This window comes from Antrostomus carolinensis, unplaced genomic scaffold (assembly GCF_000700745.2).
Source record: "Antrostomus carolinensis isolate BGI_N321 unplaced genomic scaffold, ASM70074v2 scaffold1447, whole genome shotgun sequence".
Classification (NCBI taxonomy): Eukaryota; Metazoa; Chordata; class Aves; order Caprimulgiformes; family Caprimulgidae; genus Antrostomus; species Antrostomus carolinensis.
In genome coordinates, this window is record NW_010329289.1 from 941 (window position 1) to 16,498 (window position 15,558).

At 35.9% G+C, this 15,558-nt stretch overlaps 1 protein-coding gene across 1 annotated transcript; it reads left to right on the plus strand.

Moving 5' to 3' along the window:
• Positions 1-866: 866 nt before the first annotated feature.
• Positions 867-15,438, plus strand: PLRG1 (pleiotropic regulator 1; the record flags this gene model as incomplete). The annotated part of the gene is made up of 14 exons (XM_029086075.1): positions 867-979; positions 1,219-1,361; positions 2,388-2,441; positions 3,831-3,924; positions 4,370-4,460; positions 4,657-4,758; positions 6,981-7,073; positions 7,418-7,567; positions 7,756-7,857; positions 8,372-8,474; positions 9,044-9,152; positions 10,678-10,817; positions 13,673-13,866; positions 14,899-15,438. Coding segments are annotated over 14 exons (1,548 nt in total), but the record flags the coding sequence as incomplete, so codon positions are not given.
• Between the last annotated feature and the right edge of the window lie 120 nt (positions 15,439-15,558).

A 15,558-nucleotide genomic window follows, 5' to 3' on the forward strand; every position in this document is an offset into this window, starting at 1 on the left:
AGCCTGGAGAAGAGAAGGCTCTAGGGAAACCTTATAGCTGCCTTCCAGTACCTGAAGGGGCTACAGGAAGGCTGGGGAGGGACTTTTTACAAGGGTGGGTAGTGACAGAACAAGGGAAAATGGCTTTAAACTGTGAGAGGGCAGGTTTAGATGAGATATTAGGAAGAAATTCTTTCCTGTGAGGGTGGTGAGACACTGGCACAGGTTGCCCAAGGAAGTTGTGGATGCCCCCTCCCTGGAAGTGTTCAAGGCCAGGCTGGATGAGGCTTTGAGCAACCTGGTCTAGTGGAAGGTGTCCCTGCTGATGGCAGGGGGGTTGGAACTAGATGATCTTTAGGGTCCCTTCCAACCCAAACCATTCTATGATTCTGTGAAAGCAAGTTTTGTCAGGTTTTTGACAAGTTTTATCTCAGTAAATTGTGCTGAGCTTATGTGAAGCGACACTGTGCACAGAAACTTGATGATTGTCCTTGTTCTTTTTATAGTGGTAGTGAAATAAAATTTACAGGAATGTTTTCAGAATCCGTTACTTTATTGCCGATGTATGAAAACAGAACTGGAAAGCATGAGGGAAAAAGCTTGCATGCTCATGGATTTGTCATGTAGATGCCAGTGCAGAAATTTATATCAAATTTGTTGGTTTGCTTTTCAAAGTCCTGGCAGTTTCCAAGAAAGAGTAAAATTATTTTGATTAAACATTAAATTTAAACAATTTAAACTTTATTTTTTTGTTTCTAAGAGTGATGTTTTCTGTGAAGTAAATAGTGCTGTGTCATCTAACACTACTGAAGTCTGAAGTTGCTGCTCAGTTCAATTTGTTTCCATTTTAATTTAATTATGTCCAAATGTACTGAAATATTTTTTTATTTCAGGAAGTCCAAAAGCATTCTGTGCATACACTTGTCTTCAGATCTTTGAAGAGAACTCATGATATGTTTGTAGCTGATAATGCCAAGCCTATCCCATTAGATGAAGAAAGGTAAGTACTATAATCAGTGAATTACTGGTGTGCCTCAAAGTTTTAAATTATGTTAGTGATTGCTTCATCCAAGTCAGGAGTTCAGCTGTTGCTGTAGAGTTAGCAGTGTAGTCTGGAGGGAAGACAAATATTAGAATTTTAAAGTAAGTTGTATGAAATCTTCTCTAAAGTATTTAAAAACTTTAACAACAATTCAAAGCTCGGGTTTTAATCAGGATTATGCTTTACTCTTCCAACAGTCACAAAGTGAAGATGACAGTCAAGTTGCGTACGGAGTATGGCTCAGTGTTACACATGCCGACTCTTAAAGAAAACTTGAGAGAGAAAGGAGGCCCAAACACCGGGGATCCTTATGGACACAAACAGTATTCTGGAAATCAAGGTTAGTTTGCTCTTAGTGGTATATATGTCCTTTCTTCTGTGACAGTCTTGCTGATGTAAAATCTGAAGAATACAGTCCAGTGTGAGTCTATCAGAGATAAAGACAGACAGCAAAATACCATTGTTTCATTGTTTGGTAATTTTTTTTTGCTAGGGTCCACAATAGTTAGGTGATTCAGAACAAGGAAGAAGTTTGTTTTAAAAAGGAGTGATATGAGTGCTGTGAAATTTTTACAGTACCTCATTAGTAAAATGGGTAATTTTTATGGTAACATTAGTATGTGCTGTACTGAAGAGCTAGAAGGAGAAAGATCAGTGATGTATTTCTCCTTTTCAAGTTCTCGATAGTCAAGGACGTGCTCTGTTGTTGTGTTTTTTAAATTTTTAAAATTTTGTTTCGTATAACTTTTTCAGACTTTTTTCAGGTGTGTAACTATTAAACCAGCAAAATATTTTAAATCTGGGTTTTTTTTCAAGCTATGTTTGACTATATATAAAACATGTATGTATTAGTTAGTTCCCCATACAGAAACTTCTCTTCTAAAGAAAGCAAAATGCTGCCCTATTTTAGATCAGATTTTTGTTCCAGGGTACTTTATTTGGAAGTGTTCAGAGAATAAAAGATACTGAGAGATAATGAAATGTACTTTAAGAACCTTTTTTTTTTTGGATACCACACTCAGTCAGTTGTCATGACCAGCTTAGGTTTTGTGTACTTGAATCCTTTTCCATTATATCTACTTCAAGAGGCATCATTATCAGTATGAAGATTTTTCTCTTGAGAGAGAGTCCCTATTGATAACTAGTGGCATCACCATTTTAAAAATGTTGTTTTACTCTTGAATTTTTGAAAACTGAGGTAACCAGAACAAATGAAATCAATGAAAATAAGAAATCCCTAAGTGTTGGTGCTGGTTTCTCCTGCTGTGTATGACCTGCTCTGTTTTCCTCTATTTCCTGTTTGAGTGCATCATTTGCAGTGCAGTATGTATTTTAATTATTAATATGAAATTTTGTTCTTCTTTAGGACAAGAACTTGAGTATTTGATAACTGGTACACATCCATATCCACCTGGGCCTGGTAAGTAAAATTCTGTGAGTGTTTGCCTGGGATTTTTGCCTTCCTGTCAGAACTAGACATCCTCCATCCTAGCAGGAGCAGGCTTCCTGTTGCTGTGAATCCATAGCCAATATTGGTGCGAAATGCCATTGAAGTCTTTCATAGAACTGATGCAGAGAGTTTTGTGGCTGATAAATATTCTGGGATAGGAGGAGGATTTAGGTACAGACGCAGTGTCTTCTCAGTAAGCCTCAGTGGATGTGAGTTTGCTGTGAGATGGTCATTCATTTCTGTGATATTTCACCTCCTGACATAACATCAGCACAAAAATGTTCTAGGAGTCCCCTCTCTCATGTTGTGGTCCCTTTTCTCTCAGAGAACTTGGCGAGACCCACAGGTCCCTAGTGCCTCCACTGTTGTGGCAGAGCTGCTCTTAGAATTTTGTTGTGAATGAGGCAAGAGTTCTTGCTAGAAGGAAGCTGGATGAAAAGAGGAAATATATCCTGCTTTTTATCACCATAACATAAAGGTGTAGGTATCACCACCTTGCTCTGAGAAAGAGGCATTAAAGAATAATAATTTTAGTGTCATTTGGTTTTGTCTATGCCTGGTAGGGTTATGTTTCTGTCTTGTGACATTGACCATTGCTAACTGTCACTGTTACTGGTAAACCCTGCTCTCTCCTTATAGCAGTTTAGTTCTAACTGTTGATCTTTTACTGATGGTGCTTAAGTTTGTTACAAGTATGGTGGGAAATGTGTTGTGGCTTGATTTGTAAGTTAACAAATGTGAGTATTCAGTGGACCCTCAGCCATTAAAAAACTGCACGTAGTTAACTGTAACTGTGGGAACAGGACTTGCTCACAGAGGTTTCCTCAAGTTCAGTCTTCTTTTAATAGAATCAGATATGTCATGGTTAAAAATTAGTCTTCTTTTGTTGTTATTTCTTGGTTTAGCCTGGACATCTCACTCAAATTTTGTTGTGAACTGCCAGAACTTTGGTTAGTGAAAGAAATACAGAAATGGGAAGGAAATAAATTAATCAGTCTGCACCAAAACTATACTTTGCAAAGAGTTTTAAATTTATTTTTTTAAAGTCATCTGCTGTTCTTTGGATGAGAAGAAAAATGACAGAATCGTACCATTTTCTACTGTAGAAATTGTGTACCTACATATGTAGTAGAATCCAAATGGAGAGAATTTGGGCAAAAATAAAAATTTCGGTATATTTGAGTCATATGTGAAAAATATTGTAATTGAATGATGGGATTTAATATTATAAGGGTCTTGTTTGCAGGTGTATGTGTGTATATCTATGTTTGTATAATATACTTTTCTGGATTTTCTTCTTATTGCAGTTGTCTTTGGTTTTGCTATGTTGTTTTTTTGTTGTTTTTTTTTTCTTTCAAGGTGTGGCTCTGACAGCAGATACTAAGGTCCAGAGGATGCCTAGTGAGTCTGCAGCACAGTCCTTAGCCGTAGCTCTTCCTGCTTCTCAGTCCAGGTAATGCTGTGTTACTTCATTAACACTTTTGTGTTAATCTATGGGCATTTTTGTGTTAATCTATGGGCATTTCAAGGCAAAACACAGAAGTCAGGATAAGAGCTACTTTGAGTATTTTGAATGTTCTAATTTATAAAGTGTTTAAAGAAACTACTTTCAGTGTGGCCAGGCATCATTTTTCTGTACTTTTTTTTTTGTTGGATGTCAGTAGAGGCAATAGGCAGAAACTGGAACAATGGAAATTCAAGAGAGAAAAGTGGAGATTTATGGGTGTCTTCTACCTTGAGGTGGTCAGGCACTAGAACAGGTTCCCCAGAGAGGTTGTGGGGTCTCCATCCTGGGAGGTGTCCAGCACTTGGCTGGATGCAGCCCTGTGATACCTTATCACTTACTTAGTGAAAGACAATGTTGATTCCAATTTATCAAACATTTACATTCAACCTAGGTTGGATGCAAATCGGACAGCTGCTGGCGTGGGTGATATTTACAGGCATGCTGGAATATCTGAGCGTTCACAGCCTCCTGGGGTGTCCGTGGTGAGTTTGTTGCACATCTAATGTGAAAAGTCTGTAGTGTTCACCACATTGCTTCTGGATTCATTTGTGTGTTGTGTGGAGATCTCATGACTGACTAAATTTAATCAGTGTTAAGATGTCAGAGTGAAAAGGCTTTAGGTATTAGGCAAAGAGATAAGTTGTAAAGTGTAAGAGTAACCTTAATTTTAACTTACAGGCTATGGTGGAAGCTGGTGGAAACAAAAATTCTGCATTGATGGCAAAGAAGGCTCCAACCATGCCCAAACCTCAGTGGCATCCACCTTGGAAACTGTACAGAGTAAGTTACAAATGTATGACATGAACACACATATAAAAGTAAATGATTATTTCATGTTCTATGAAGACCTCAAAGTATGATTTTTCTTCTCATTCACACATATGAGAAATCAAATGAAAAGTGATCACAACTAAGTGCTATATGCACATCCTCTCCTTAAATAACAGATATATTAGATTACATTTTTCATTCCATTTAATGAATTACTTTGTGAATATTATTAATTTTACCCTTTTGTTTATGTATTATAAATTCATTACAGAGTTTGTCTTTTCTAGTCAGATTCTTTGGTAGAGAAACTCAAAAGCCAAGGTGCAAAATTTGAAACTAGTAACATGTTAAATGAATATTCTATCAATGTTAATGTAATGAAATTGTCTCCAAAAACACTTAAAGGCAGTCAGTGTCTGAGTCAGCCAGACTTCTTACTTGCTATGGAAACGGGAGAAAAAAGCTGAATTCTTTATTTGCAAGTTATCTCTGCAGTTTAGATTGCTTGACTTCTAGTCTTGCTTTTGAATTAGTCTTAATTTGCCTTTTAATTTTCTTAGGGAGAAATACATCCATTCCCCCCAAATCTCATACCGTCTTCAAACATTTTAGTGATGAGTATGGCAAGATAGCTGAGTTGAAGGGAAAATCTGTAAACATATGCATTGGTTCAGATCCTTTTAAGTTTTCAGGTGTGTCTGTCTGAACATGTACATTTTTTTCCTAAGGGGCTGATTCATACTATGAAATTAAAGCAATTTTATGTTTTGTCCGAGACAGGGTGAATATTACTTTAGGAGTGTTAGGCTTTCCCAATATTTAAAAATCTCATGCTCTAGTATCAGAATTGTATAGTTTTTGCACTGTTCCTCTAAATATAAGACCATATGTAGGCATTTACATCTTCAGAAGAGTCCTGAATAGTGTTAGTCATAAATCTTAAGGCTAACCTCAAAAAGTAAGTTTTTGAAAAACACCTGAGCTCAAAGGAATACATAGGTTTTCTAAATAGAGCAGTATTAGAATATACTTTACGTAAAAATTAAGACAAATGCCATTTGAAAAAAATGGCACCAAAATAAACTCATAAGAGGTGAACAGATGAAAAATGCCTACTTGTTAGGAGCACTTTCTTTTGAGAGATACTGTAAATACAATTCAAATCACTGTAATAATTCTACATGTCAGCAGTTTTAGTGGAGGTTTGCTGTCAAAATCCATGCTGAACAGGACAAAAGCTTGTTCAAGCAACTCGGAAATAGACGCATAGCAGGAACACCAAATGTGAGTTTCATCTTAGATGTTGGTTAGGATCTACATTTTAACTGGTCTTCCTAAGCTTGTTTGGAAGTCATTTGTGAAAGATGGGGACTTAAAATAGGCCAGATGAATTATTTCTTGGATTTCTTCCCTGGAAATGCCCATTTCTATTCCTAGACTATGAAGGAATCTAGGCAGCTGAAATGTATGTGGCTGTGATCTCATCTGGTCAGAAGATTCCACTTTTAGCTTTCTAAAGTATTTCTGCCTAAGAACTTTAGTTGTGTTTTAGATCTTTTGAAATGAGCTGTATGACAGCACATGAAATAATGACATCCAGTGAAATCAAATACATGTTTTGATTTTAGCTGTCTGACTTTGGAGAAATTAGAGAGACAGAAAGGCTGCTGTAAGCAAGCCATGTATTGGTAGAGCTTTTCTTGTGAGATCCAGCTCCAGTATTTTGTTACCAGAAAGTTTCTGACATATTCATATTACTCCTTATTTGGGGAAAAGGAAGTGGTGGTGTGCTTTAAGAGGTAGCTGTTATGTGGCAATGTGATTTAATAGCCAATATTTTATATAATTGTTCTTAAACTATTATTGTATAAGCGTTATACAGCAGCATAAGGAACTTGTGCTTAAATACAGTCTTTCTCTGCAAAGCCTCAGCTGTTGAGCCACAGCATTACGGACCCTCAAAGGATTTGAAAAAGTTGCTTATGGGAGCCAGATCTTTCTGTACTGCAGGTTCCCCAAGTCCAGTGTACAACATCTGAATTTCTAGTAGTCTCTTCATTTAATTATAATAGAAATCAAACTCTCTTCAGATTTAATTTAACATTTGACTCTTTGGAAAGCATGTATTTCTTGGTGAATACTAATGAATTCCAGTGGTTGAGAATGAAAATTATATTGACAGATGTATATGTATTATTTCTGATTTAGAAAAATCTTAATTTTTTCTAAAGGTTATCAGTGGTCACCTGGGCTGGGTGAGATGCATTGCAGTAGAACCAGGAAATCAGTGGTTTGTTACTGGCTCTGCTGACAGAACTATAAAGGTAAGAGGTTGGAAGAAATCACTGACAAAGTTTGGGGGTGGGTTTTTTTTTTTTGTTCTCTTATTTAAAAAAAGTCATCAGCCTTTGGAAACAATTTCTTGGTTACTGCTTGCAGAATAATGAACTGCAGAACATTTTTTTCTTTTATTAACTAGTCATAAAGTATTTGTGGAATATTACTTCTTGAGACTTCATTTATTACATGGTAGTAGCTGGAGAGCAAATGTTTGTTATTGTAATTTTTAACTTAAAATGCATCAGGATCAATTACATCTGGACTGTGTACCCAGACTATTACCGTGTAGCTTTTATCTGTCTATGTCAAAATGTGTGTTTTGATGCAGATTTGGGACCTTGCTAGTGGCAAATTGAAATTGTCTTTGACGGGACACATCAGTACTGTACGAGGGGTGATAGTAAGTGCAAGAAGTCCGTACCTCTTTTCTTGTGGAGAAGACAAACAAGTGAAATGCTGGGATCTTGAATACAATAAGGTAAGCTCTAGTTTCTTTAATTGGAATTAACTGGTGGTGGCAAAAATAAAAATCATAGAATGGTTAGGGTTGGAAGGAGCCTTAAAGACCATCTAGTTGCAACCCCTGTCCCCCCCAGAAATCCAAGCATTTAGAATATTCTTTCAAATATCCAGATAAAGTGTGTGTATGTTTTTTTACTCATCTAGGTTATCAGGCATTACCATGGTCATCTAAGTGCTGTCTATGGTTTAGACTTGCATCCAACAATAGATGTACTGGTAACATGTAGCAGAGATTCAACAGCACGAGTAAGTATAGCATTGTTTTGTTTTAACATCTTGATATATTGGCGTGTTTCAACATCTTCCATTTGTAAAAGGTAATACTTGCCAAATGTTAACATGAATCAAGATTAAAATGCTAAGATGATTTATGTTAGCCTTGTTTTCTATTGTTGATAAAACTGAAGTCTGAATACACAAAAACGCAGTGTCACTTCAGGAGAATGTTTTATTTCTTGATTTAGTAGGTAGAGTACATGGTATATATAGGATCCCTTAGTAATTAGAAGACGGTATGGATTTATGGTGATTTTAAGTTGTTTATATATCTAGAAATTCAGTGCCAGGCTCCCTGCTCCCCTTGAAATTTGCCAGCTGAGGCAGTTGTGTAATGAATTGTCAGATGAAAAATAACAACCTAGATACCATTGTTTAATCTGTAGAGCTATGGCAAGGAATTTATGTAATCAATGACAGTGCCTAAAATACATTGAGTATGCACCTGTTACTGACTTCTGCCTTATTTATTGTCAATTCATAGATCTGGGATGTGAGGACAAAAGCCAGTGTGCACACACTGTCAGGACACACAAATGCGGTGGCAACAGTGAAGTGCCAAGCTGCAGAACCACAAATTATTACAGGTATGGTTTCACAAGTGTCATGATTGGAAAGCCTGATTGCGAATGTATTTGTTCAGTAATTATGTGAGGCTCATAATGTTATCTTTGTTAATTTACTCAATTTCTTGTATTAGTTTTCTGTTGAAAATAGGCCATTCAATTGTTATTTCATACTATTAATATGTTTAAGCAAATATAGCTATGCATTGTTTGAACATTTTTCTGCACTTCCTTTGTTTGTGATGTTTAAATTTTTTGCAATATGTACTGAGATTTGCATTTTCTGTGATATTTCACAGTTCTCAGTTAAGTACTCAGTACCATAGTTAAAAATAAAGTTCATCTTTCCCATTATGTCAAAATCTCGCTTTGCTGTGTAACTACTTAGTTATTCTTTGATTTCAAACTGCACAGAAAGACTTAGAACCCACTATCTTTCTCATCTGAGGTGGCATTAGTATTGTATTTTTGTAGCAAGTATAGTATTTTTGTCTCTTTCACATATAAAGTTTTGATTGCCTTATCAAAATAATAATGGTCATAGAATCGATACAATGGTTTCTACTTTTTTTTTTTTCTTTACATTGTAGGCAGCCATGATACTACCATACGGCTCTGGGATTTAGTGGCAGGAAAAACTCGTGTTACTTTAACAAATCACAAGAAATCTGTAAGGGCAGTAGTGCTACATCCAAGACAGTAAGTTTTCGTCATTCTTTTACAGTTTCACAGTTCATAACAATGGGTGGTGACAGAAAGCCAATGTGAGTGATGACTTAGAATGGTAGGGCATGATAATGTGAAAAAGTAATGAGCTTAGAATGCTGTAAAAATGTACATATCAGTTCTCAAGTACCTTAATTACACTGTGCTACCAAAGTATTGGCACTAGTGTATGTTAGCAATCCTGAGAATATCTTATACCCCATGGAATTTATGTACGTGCCTTTGATGAAGTCCTTGAGAAATCAGTGACACTGGACTCTGTAACTCTAATAATAAATATATAACTGAGTGATTGCTAGCAGAAAGTTAAGTAATTTTTTAGAAGTGTACGTATGTGAATAATGCTGAAGGAGACAGTGATTGCTACAAAGGGGTTTTTTAATATGTGCTTCACTGCACAGGCCATTTCAATCTAACTCACCTTGAAAAGAAACTTCTTGTGAGCATTTAATCTTTGAAGGTGGTGGTGTTGGAAGTGCTCTGAATTTAGATATTGTATTTTGATGCATCAACAGTTGCCTGTTTGGATGAATCCCCATTGAAACAATAGAGAAAAGGAGTTCACATGGAACTGCAGTACTTCTACACCTTCAGTGTTTTAAAACAAAATTCTGTCAGTGCAGAAATTCAGAATCTTTGATATGAATGCTGATCCAATCTGTGTGTCTGAAAAACTATAAAAATTTAATGCTACCCTTGTTAGTGATAACAGGGAAAAACCCTCGTTTTACTTATATTCTGTGAAAAAAACCTCTAGTTTCAGATTCCATGCTCATACCTCTTTGAAAAAACTTAGTGTTTTTATCAAGCAGAAGCAAATGTCAGACTAGTATTTTGTATTTCAGTATTTGTTTTTTAATGCTACAGTATTTTTTCCTAATAATCTATTTTGTTATTGAAGAATGTTAAATAGACAGCAAGTTGCTTAGATGTTGTGGCAACTGAAAATACAGGCTTTTATATATGCTATTCAAATAAACTTGGGGCTACTTGCACATGTTAAAATGAGGGAATTGACTATTTTGGGTAACTCAGTAGAACAAATTATCTTTCACAGTTCATTTTTTTGCAATACTTTATGATTCTTGGTCATGTAGTTTTTGAAGACTAGCCAATACTGGGGTTTTTTGTTCTGTTTGGATGTTGTTTTTTTTTTTTTTCCTGATACTTTTGCTGATGATCCCCTTGTACCTGAAAATTTGCCAGAATAACAGCTGACAAGAACTTAATGTGCATTTTTCATGTTTGCATAACAACATTCTATATGGCATAGAATTTATAAAATTTAGGTAGTCTATGGGAAGGAAAGGAAACAGTAGAGACAGGTAATTCATGGCTTCATCGAATTGCTTCATTTTAAGTGAAGTGAAAATGTCAGAAAAGCAGTTTTGATGTTAAGTAGCTTTGCCACTAGCATTTATCAGTAGTTTTAGTGAAGGATGCTTGCTATCCCTATGGCTATTTTGAACTTCAATACACTGTGCTTATTTTCTTTCAGTTATACATTTGCATCTGGTTCTCCAGATAATATTAAACAATGGAAATTCCCAGATGGAAACTTCATTCAGAACCTCTCTGGTCACAATGCTATTATCAACACGCTGGCTGTAAATTCTGATGGTGTTCTGGTGTCTGGAGGTAAAAATGAGAAATACATGTTCATATTTCCCCTCCCCATTCCCCCACGTACACATGGCTGGAGGTCCTTAGACAAAGATGCTTGCTGAGCAAGTCTTTATCTGGGCATATAAGGCTGCTACAGCACACAGCTTCATTTTATAGTGAGTAGGGCCGCTTTTATTTTCTTGGATGTTACTGAGCTGCATGCACAAAAATGTATTTGAAAGGACTTTGAATCTGCAGCAGAGAAGAGGTTTCCTTTTGCTTGGTTGGCTGCTGCTGCAGAGCTCCAGAATCCATACTCTCTCATCTCCTGAGTCTGAATCATTAGTGTCCTCTCAGCAGTGGTATGGAAGTTGGAAGCTGCCTGTGAGACTTCTGGCTGTCTTGGCTGCTCTCTGTTAGTAACTTGTTAATGCAGTGAGAATGAAGACAGGACATGGAAACATCTTGCTAAAACTTGCTGTTCCATTTAAATGTGAACTCTTCTCTTTTTCTTTTTTTCCTGCAGTACAAATGCATTGGTTCTGGTGTCTGTTTCTTGTACACATTTTCTGATGTTATCTTTATACTGTTTAAAAGATTGATAGCTAATCTCTAAATTTTATTTGGCTCTGTGAATCGAAACCACATTTACTCAGCAATATTATGTGTTCAAGTGTTCTGAAATGAAGAAACTTGGCCCCAGTGCCTGTTTATATTCTGGGAGGATTTTGTGTCTATTGTGACACACCAATTTAATTTTTTCACTCAAAAGCTTCATTAATTTAATAGTCATCTGATACATTAGAGGATTGTTAGTGATCTGTGAGCTCCTGAAGTCTGGGAACTGCTGGTTTGTGTTCATGTGTCTGTGTTGTGGGAACAGAAGGAGAATCCTGAATGCTTACTGTATCTGATAATGAAAAATTTCATGTAAGAACATTTTTATCATGCTGCAGGTAGCATTTTTCTATATATTGGTTACCAAAGTACTGTAATAAAAGTATTTTGGTGGAAGTATGTGTTGCTAAAACCATAATTTGTGATGTTTGAGTTTTACATTTATAAAAGACAAAGTACGTAGGTAGACCTTTTTCAGTGACAAGCTTTTTTGAAAGTAGCTTCTAGAAATTCCATCTGAAATCAGGTCTTTTCGTTAAGGCATTGTGCCTGCATAGTAGGGAGATGGTAAGTGTGTTTTTAATGTAGATGCTGTTATAAACAAGAAACTAGTAAATAGTGTGGAAAAAGGAAGTGCTAATTTTACAACTTCAGAGGTGTATGGGAAACCAGAGTTAAAGATGAAGTTAAGCCCAAATCTCTGAGGCCCTAGACTAGTTGCTTAATTGTGTGATTGTCCTGCGAGAGCTCTAGCAGAGAGAGGAAGGTGAATTTAGAGGCTAGACTGTATTGGTCCACGTAACTTGCAGAGCATGAGTTTTCACCTGTTGGTTTTGCTTGTCTAATCTTTTGGATAGTTGTAAGCAAGGATGGGACTCAATTCACAACATCACAGGCGATAAGACCGTTTAAGGTGGGTTCCATGAGTTTGCAGAAGCAGGTACTTAAGAAAAACATTTATGTGTTTGTAACCAGAGCATTAAAAAAAACCCAAAACCAACAGTAACACTGAAGTTGCACTTTGGAACGCTGAAATGTGTTCTGTCCCATTTGGTCCTGTGTGCTCTCAGTCCCGTTTGATGGAGTATGTCATATAGGCTAGGGATGTGGAGCCAGATGGAAATATGCTAAGCAGGAGTTGGAAGATAGCTTACTATATTGTCAGCTTACCCTAGTTATGTTTTCAAGTATGTATAAAGGGGACCCTCGATTTTCAAACTTGGATAAAACTCTTCGACAACTGGTACATTCATAGTGAGAGCAAGAACTTGACAAAATACTGGACTGAGCTCATAATTTGTTATCTTTTTGTTTTGAAGATACTTCTAGAAGGCCTTTGTAGGACTTTTTTCGTTAGTAGTAGTTGAAGCTTCAGAAAGTTGTTCCTTCTCCACATAAAAAACCCTATTGTTTTAGTAATATTTGTGACTTTAAAAAAAAAAAAAATTGAATATTTATTCTCCCCCTTTATATCCTCATGCTATCTACAGCAACTTCAAAGAAGCTGATGCTGAATTAAAATAAGTTGAGGTTACTTTAGAGTATTGTACTGTAGAAGCATTCTTCTTGAAATGTCTGAATTTCTTGTCTAGCTGGCAGCTGTGGAGCAATTTTTAATAGATCTGTTTTAGCTAAATAATGATTTGGGAAGGGGATGGTTTTTTTGTAACTGAAAAATTAGTTTGAGGACATCCTTCTGAATACAGAGTTCAGATTGTTTTGAATCCCCTGTAGCTGATGGCAGTAGCAGTAATACTGACAGTGGTTTAAAATGTATTTGAAATAGAACCTCTCCAAACGTTAAGTATGTGTCTCATCACAGAATCCTTAATGTCTGTCATCTGTTTGACAGGATGACGCCTCTTTGTTCAGCTTTAGTGGAGCTACTGAACAGGGAGCTCGATATTCAGAATGCCACTCACTCCTTGTTGTGCTTCCAAAGCAACTTGCTGCAATTGCCCTGTGATGTAGTGTGTCTGGGTTGTGTGCTGCTCTGATGTAGTGTACTGTCTGTCTGGGTTGTCTGATGCAAAACTGGATGAGGTTCTAAGGAAGCTTCCATCAGCCTTCTTAAAAAAGATCAGCCTTTCTTAACTAAGAAGGAAACAAGTAGAAAATGGAAAACCTTACAGGGTGTACTGAGCTATTCTACATGAATGTATAGCTGATGTAATCCTGATGTATTTATTAGTTGTTCATTACACTATTTTTAGAAAACTAATAGAAATTAACTGGTTAAAATACGAAGTATGCTTGTTTGTTTCTTTTAGCTGATAATGGTACCATGCATCTTTGGGACTGGAGAACTGGATACAATTTCCAGAGAGTACATGCAGCTGTACAGCCAGGCTCTTTGGACAGTGAATCAGGAATATTTGCTTGTGTTTTTGACCAGTCAGAAAGCAGATTGCTAACTGCTGAAGCTGATAAAACCATAAAAGTGTACAAAGAAGATGATACTGCGGTATGTCAAAGTGTCTTTTTAATGTATTTTCATGAAATAAAAAAAATTGCAAACAAATGTTACACATGTCAGTGAGGGACAGGCATAGACTTGTATAATCCGTTTGATTGAAGTTTGAAAGCAATATGTATGTAATAACATGAAAAGGACAACAGCTAGTTTCTGCACTCCTAATTTCTTATTAATTGCTATAGTACAAATAAGGTCTATCAACTTTTCTGCAAAAGTCCTTTGTGATGAAGTTTGGCAAAAAGTTAATACAATAATGTATGTTGTGTTTTGAAGCCGTTAGGGGACTGTGTGTGGTTGTATTGATTAAAACATGGGTAATTATAAAAAAGATTACTTTTTAAAGATTTATTGTACTTCTGTATATGATCTAGATTAGTCATTTGCCTTCATGGTTTTTAGAGTTTGGAGTAAATGGCTTATTTTCAAACTGTTATTCTCAAATCTGAATCCATTTACTAATGGAAAAGACAATAGATTATTATATAGTTTATATTGAAGACATACTCTGATAAAGGATATAAGGATTTTTATTAAACCTTGTAATTTTTGCAATAATTAGACTTGAAGCAACTCTTTGATATAAAGGAATAAGGAATTTTTTATCCGTTTTGCAATTGGGAAATGTAGACTCTGTGGCATCTATGAATATTGATGTAGATATCACTGGAAGGACTGTATCTGGAATTCCTGTTCCAGTGCTTTGATCAGTACAATGTTGTTTCTGAAATGCCATTGCCAACCTGATTTTTGTCCTTCTTGGGGAGAAAAACCAACCAATCAAAAAAAAACCAAACACCAGAAGAAAAACCAAACAAAAAAGTCATGGAATGAACTTCAGACAGTGGGATGATAAAAAATTTCATTTGGGTAAATTAAGTACACAGTAGATTAGATAATGCTAATGTTAAATATTAAATAGAATATATTATACTATGAAAGTAATATTTTAAACTAAACCATAGTTACAGGTGAATTGCAACTTAAAATAATCCTTATGAGATTTTTCTTTTTTCCCTTTAGACTGAAGAAACTCATCCTGTCAGCTGGAAACCAGAAATTATCAAGAGAAAGCGATTTTAGTGTGGCAACATACTTACGCTGTAATTTTGTTTTGGCTTTCCTGAGAGCATTCAGTCACATTTTGTTCTGCCTAGAAAAGCAGAGCAGGAAGTCAGCTAAGTCATTGCTATTTCAACATGTATTATAATAAATTTTATTTCTCTTCCCTTTTGTCTTTTTTTGGTGTGATCCCAGCAAACCAGTTGCAGCTGTTAACTTTCTCTTTGTGGAGTATGTATAGTTCATGAAAAGGATAGATGTGCAGGTGGTTACATTTTTATATGACTCTATTGAGTGGAAGTCTAAAAATATTTTGAGACAGGTTTTCTGAACGACCCTTGCTTGACTCCAGAAGTTAATTGCAGATTTATGCACAGAAGCCATCTACTGGAAATTTCTTGCGCGACACTTCGATTTTAGGCCAGTATTGTTTACTGTACATATGCTAACTATATACTGTAATGAAACAGTATATATACTAAATTACAGATTAATAGAGTAGTGAAGAGAGAAGCAGGACAATATAATAATAATAATAATAATGTAGTTTGCTTTATCAGCACAGCTACTCAGTATTGACAGTGCTGTGTTATTGGATGAAATGGATATTCATTGTTTCTT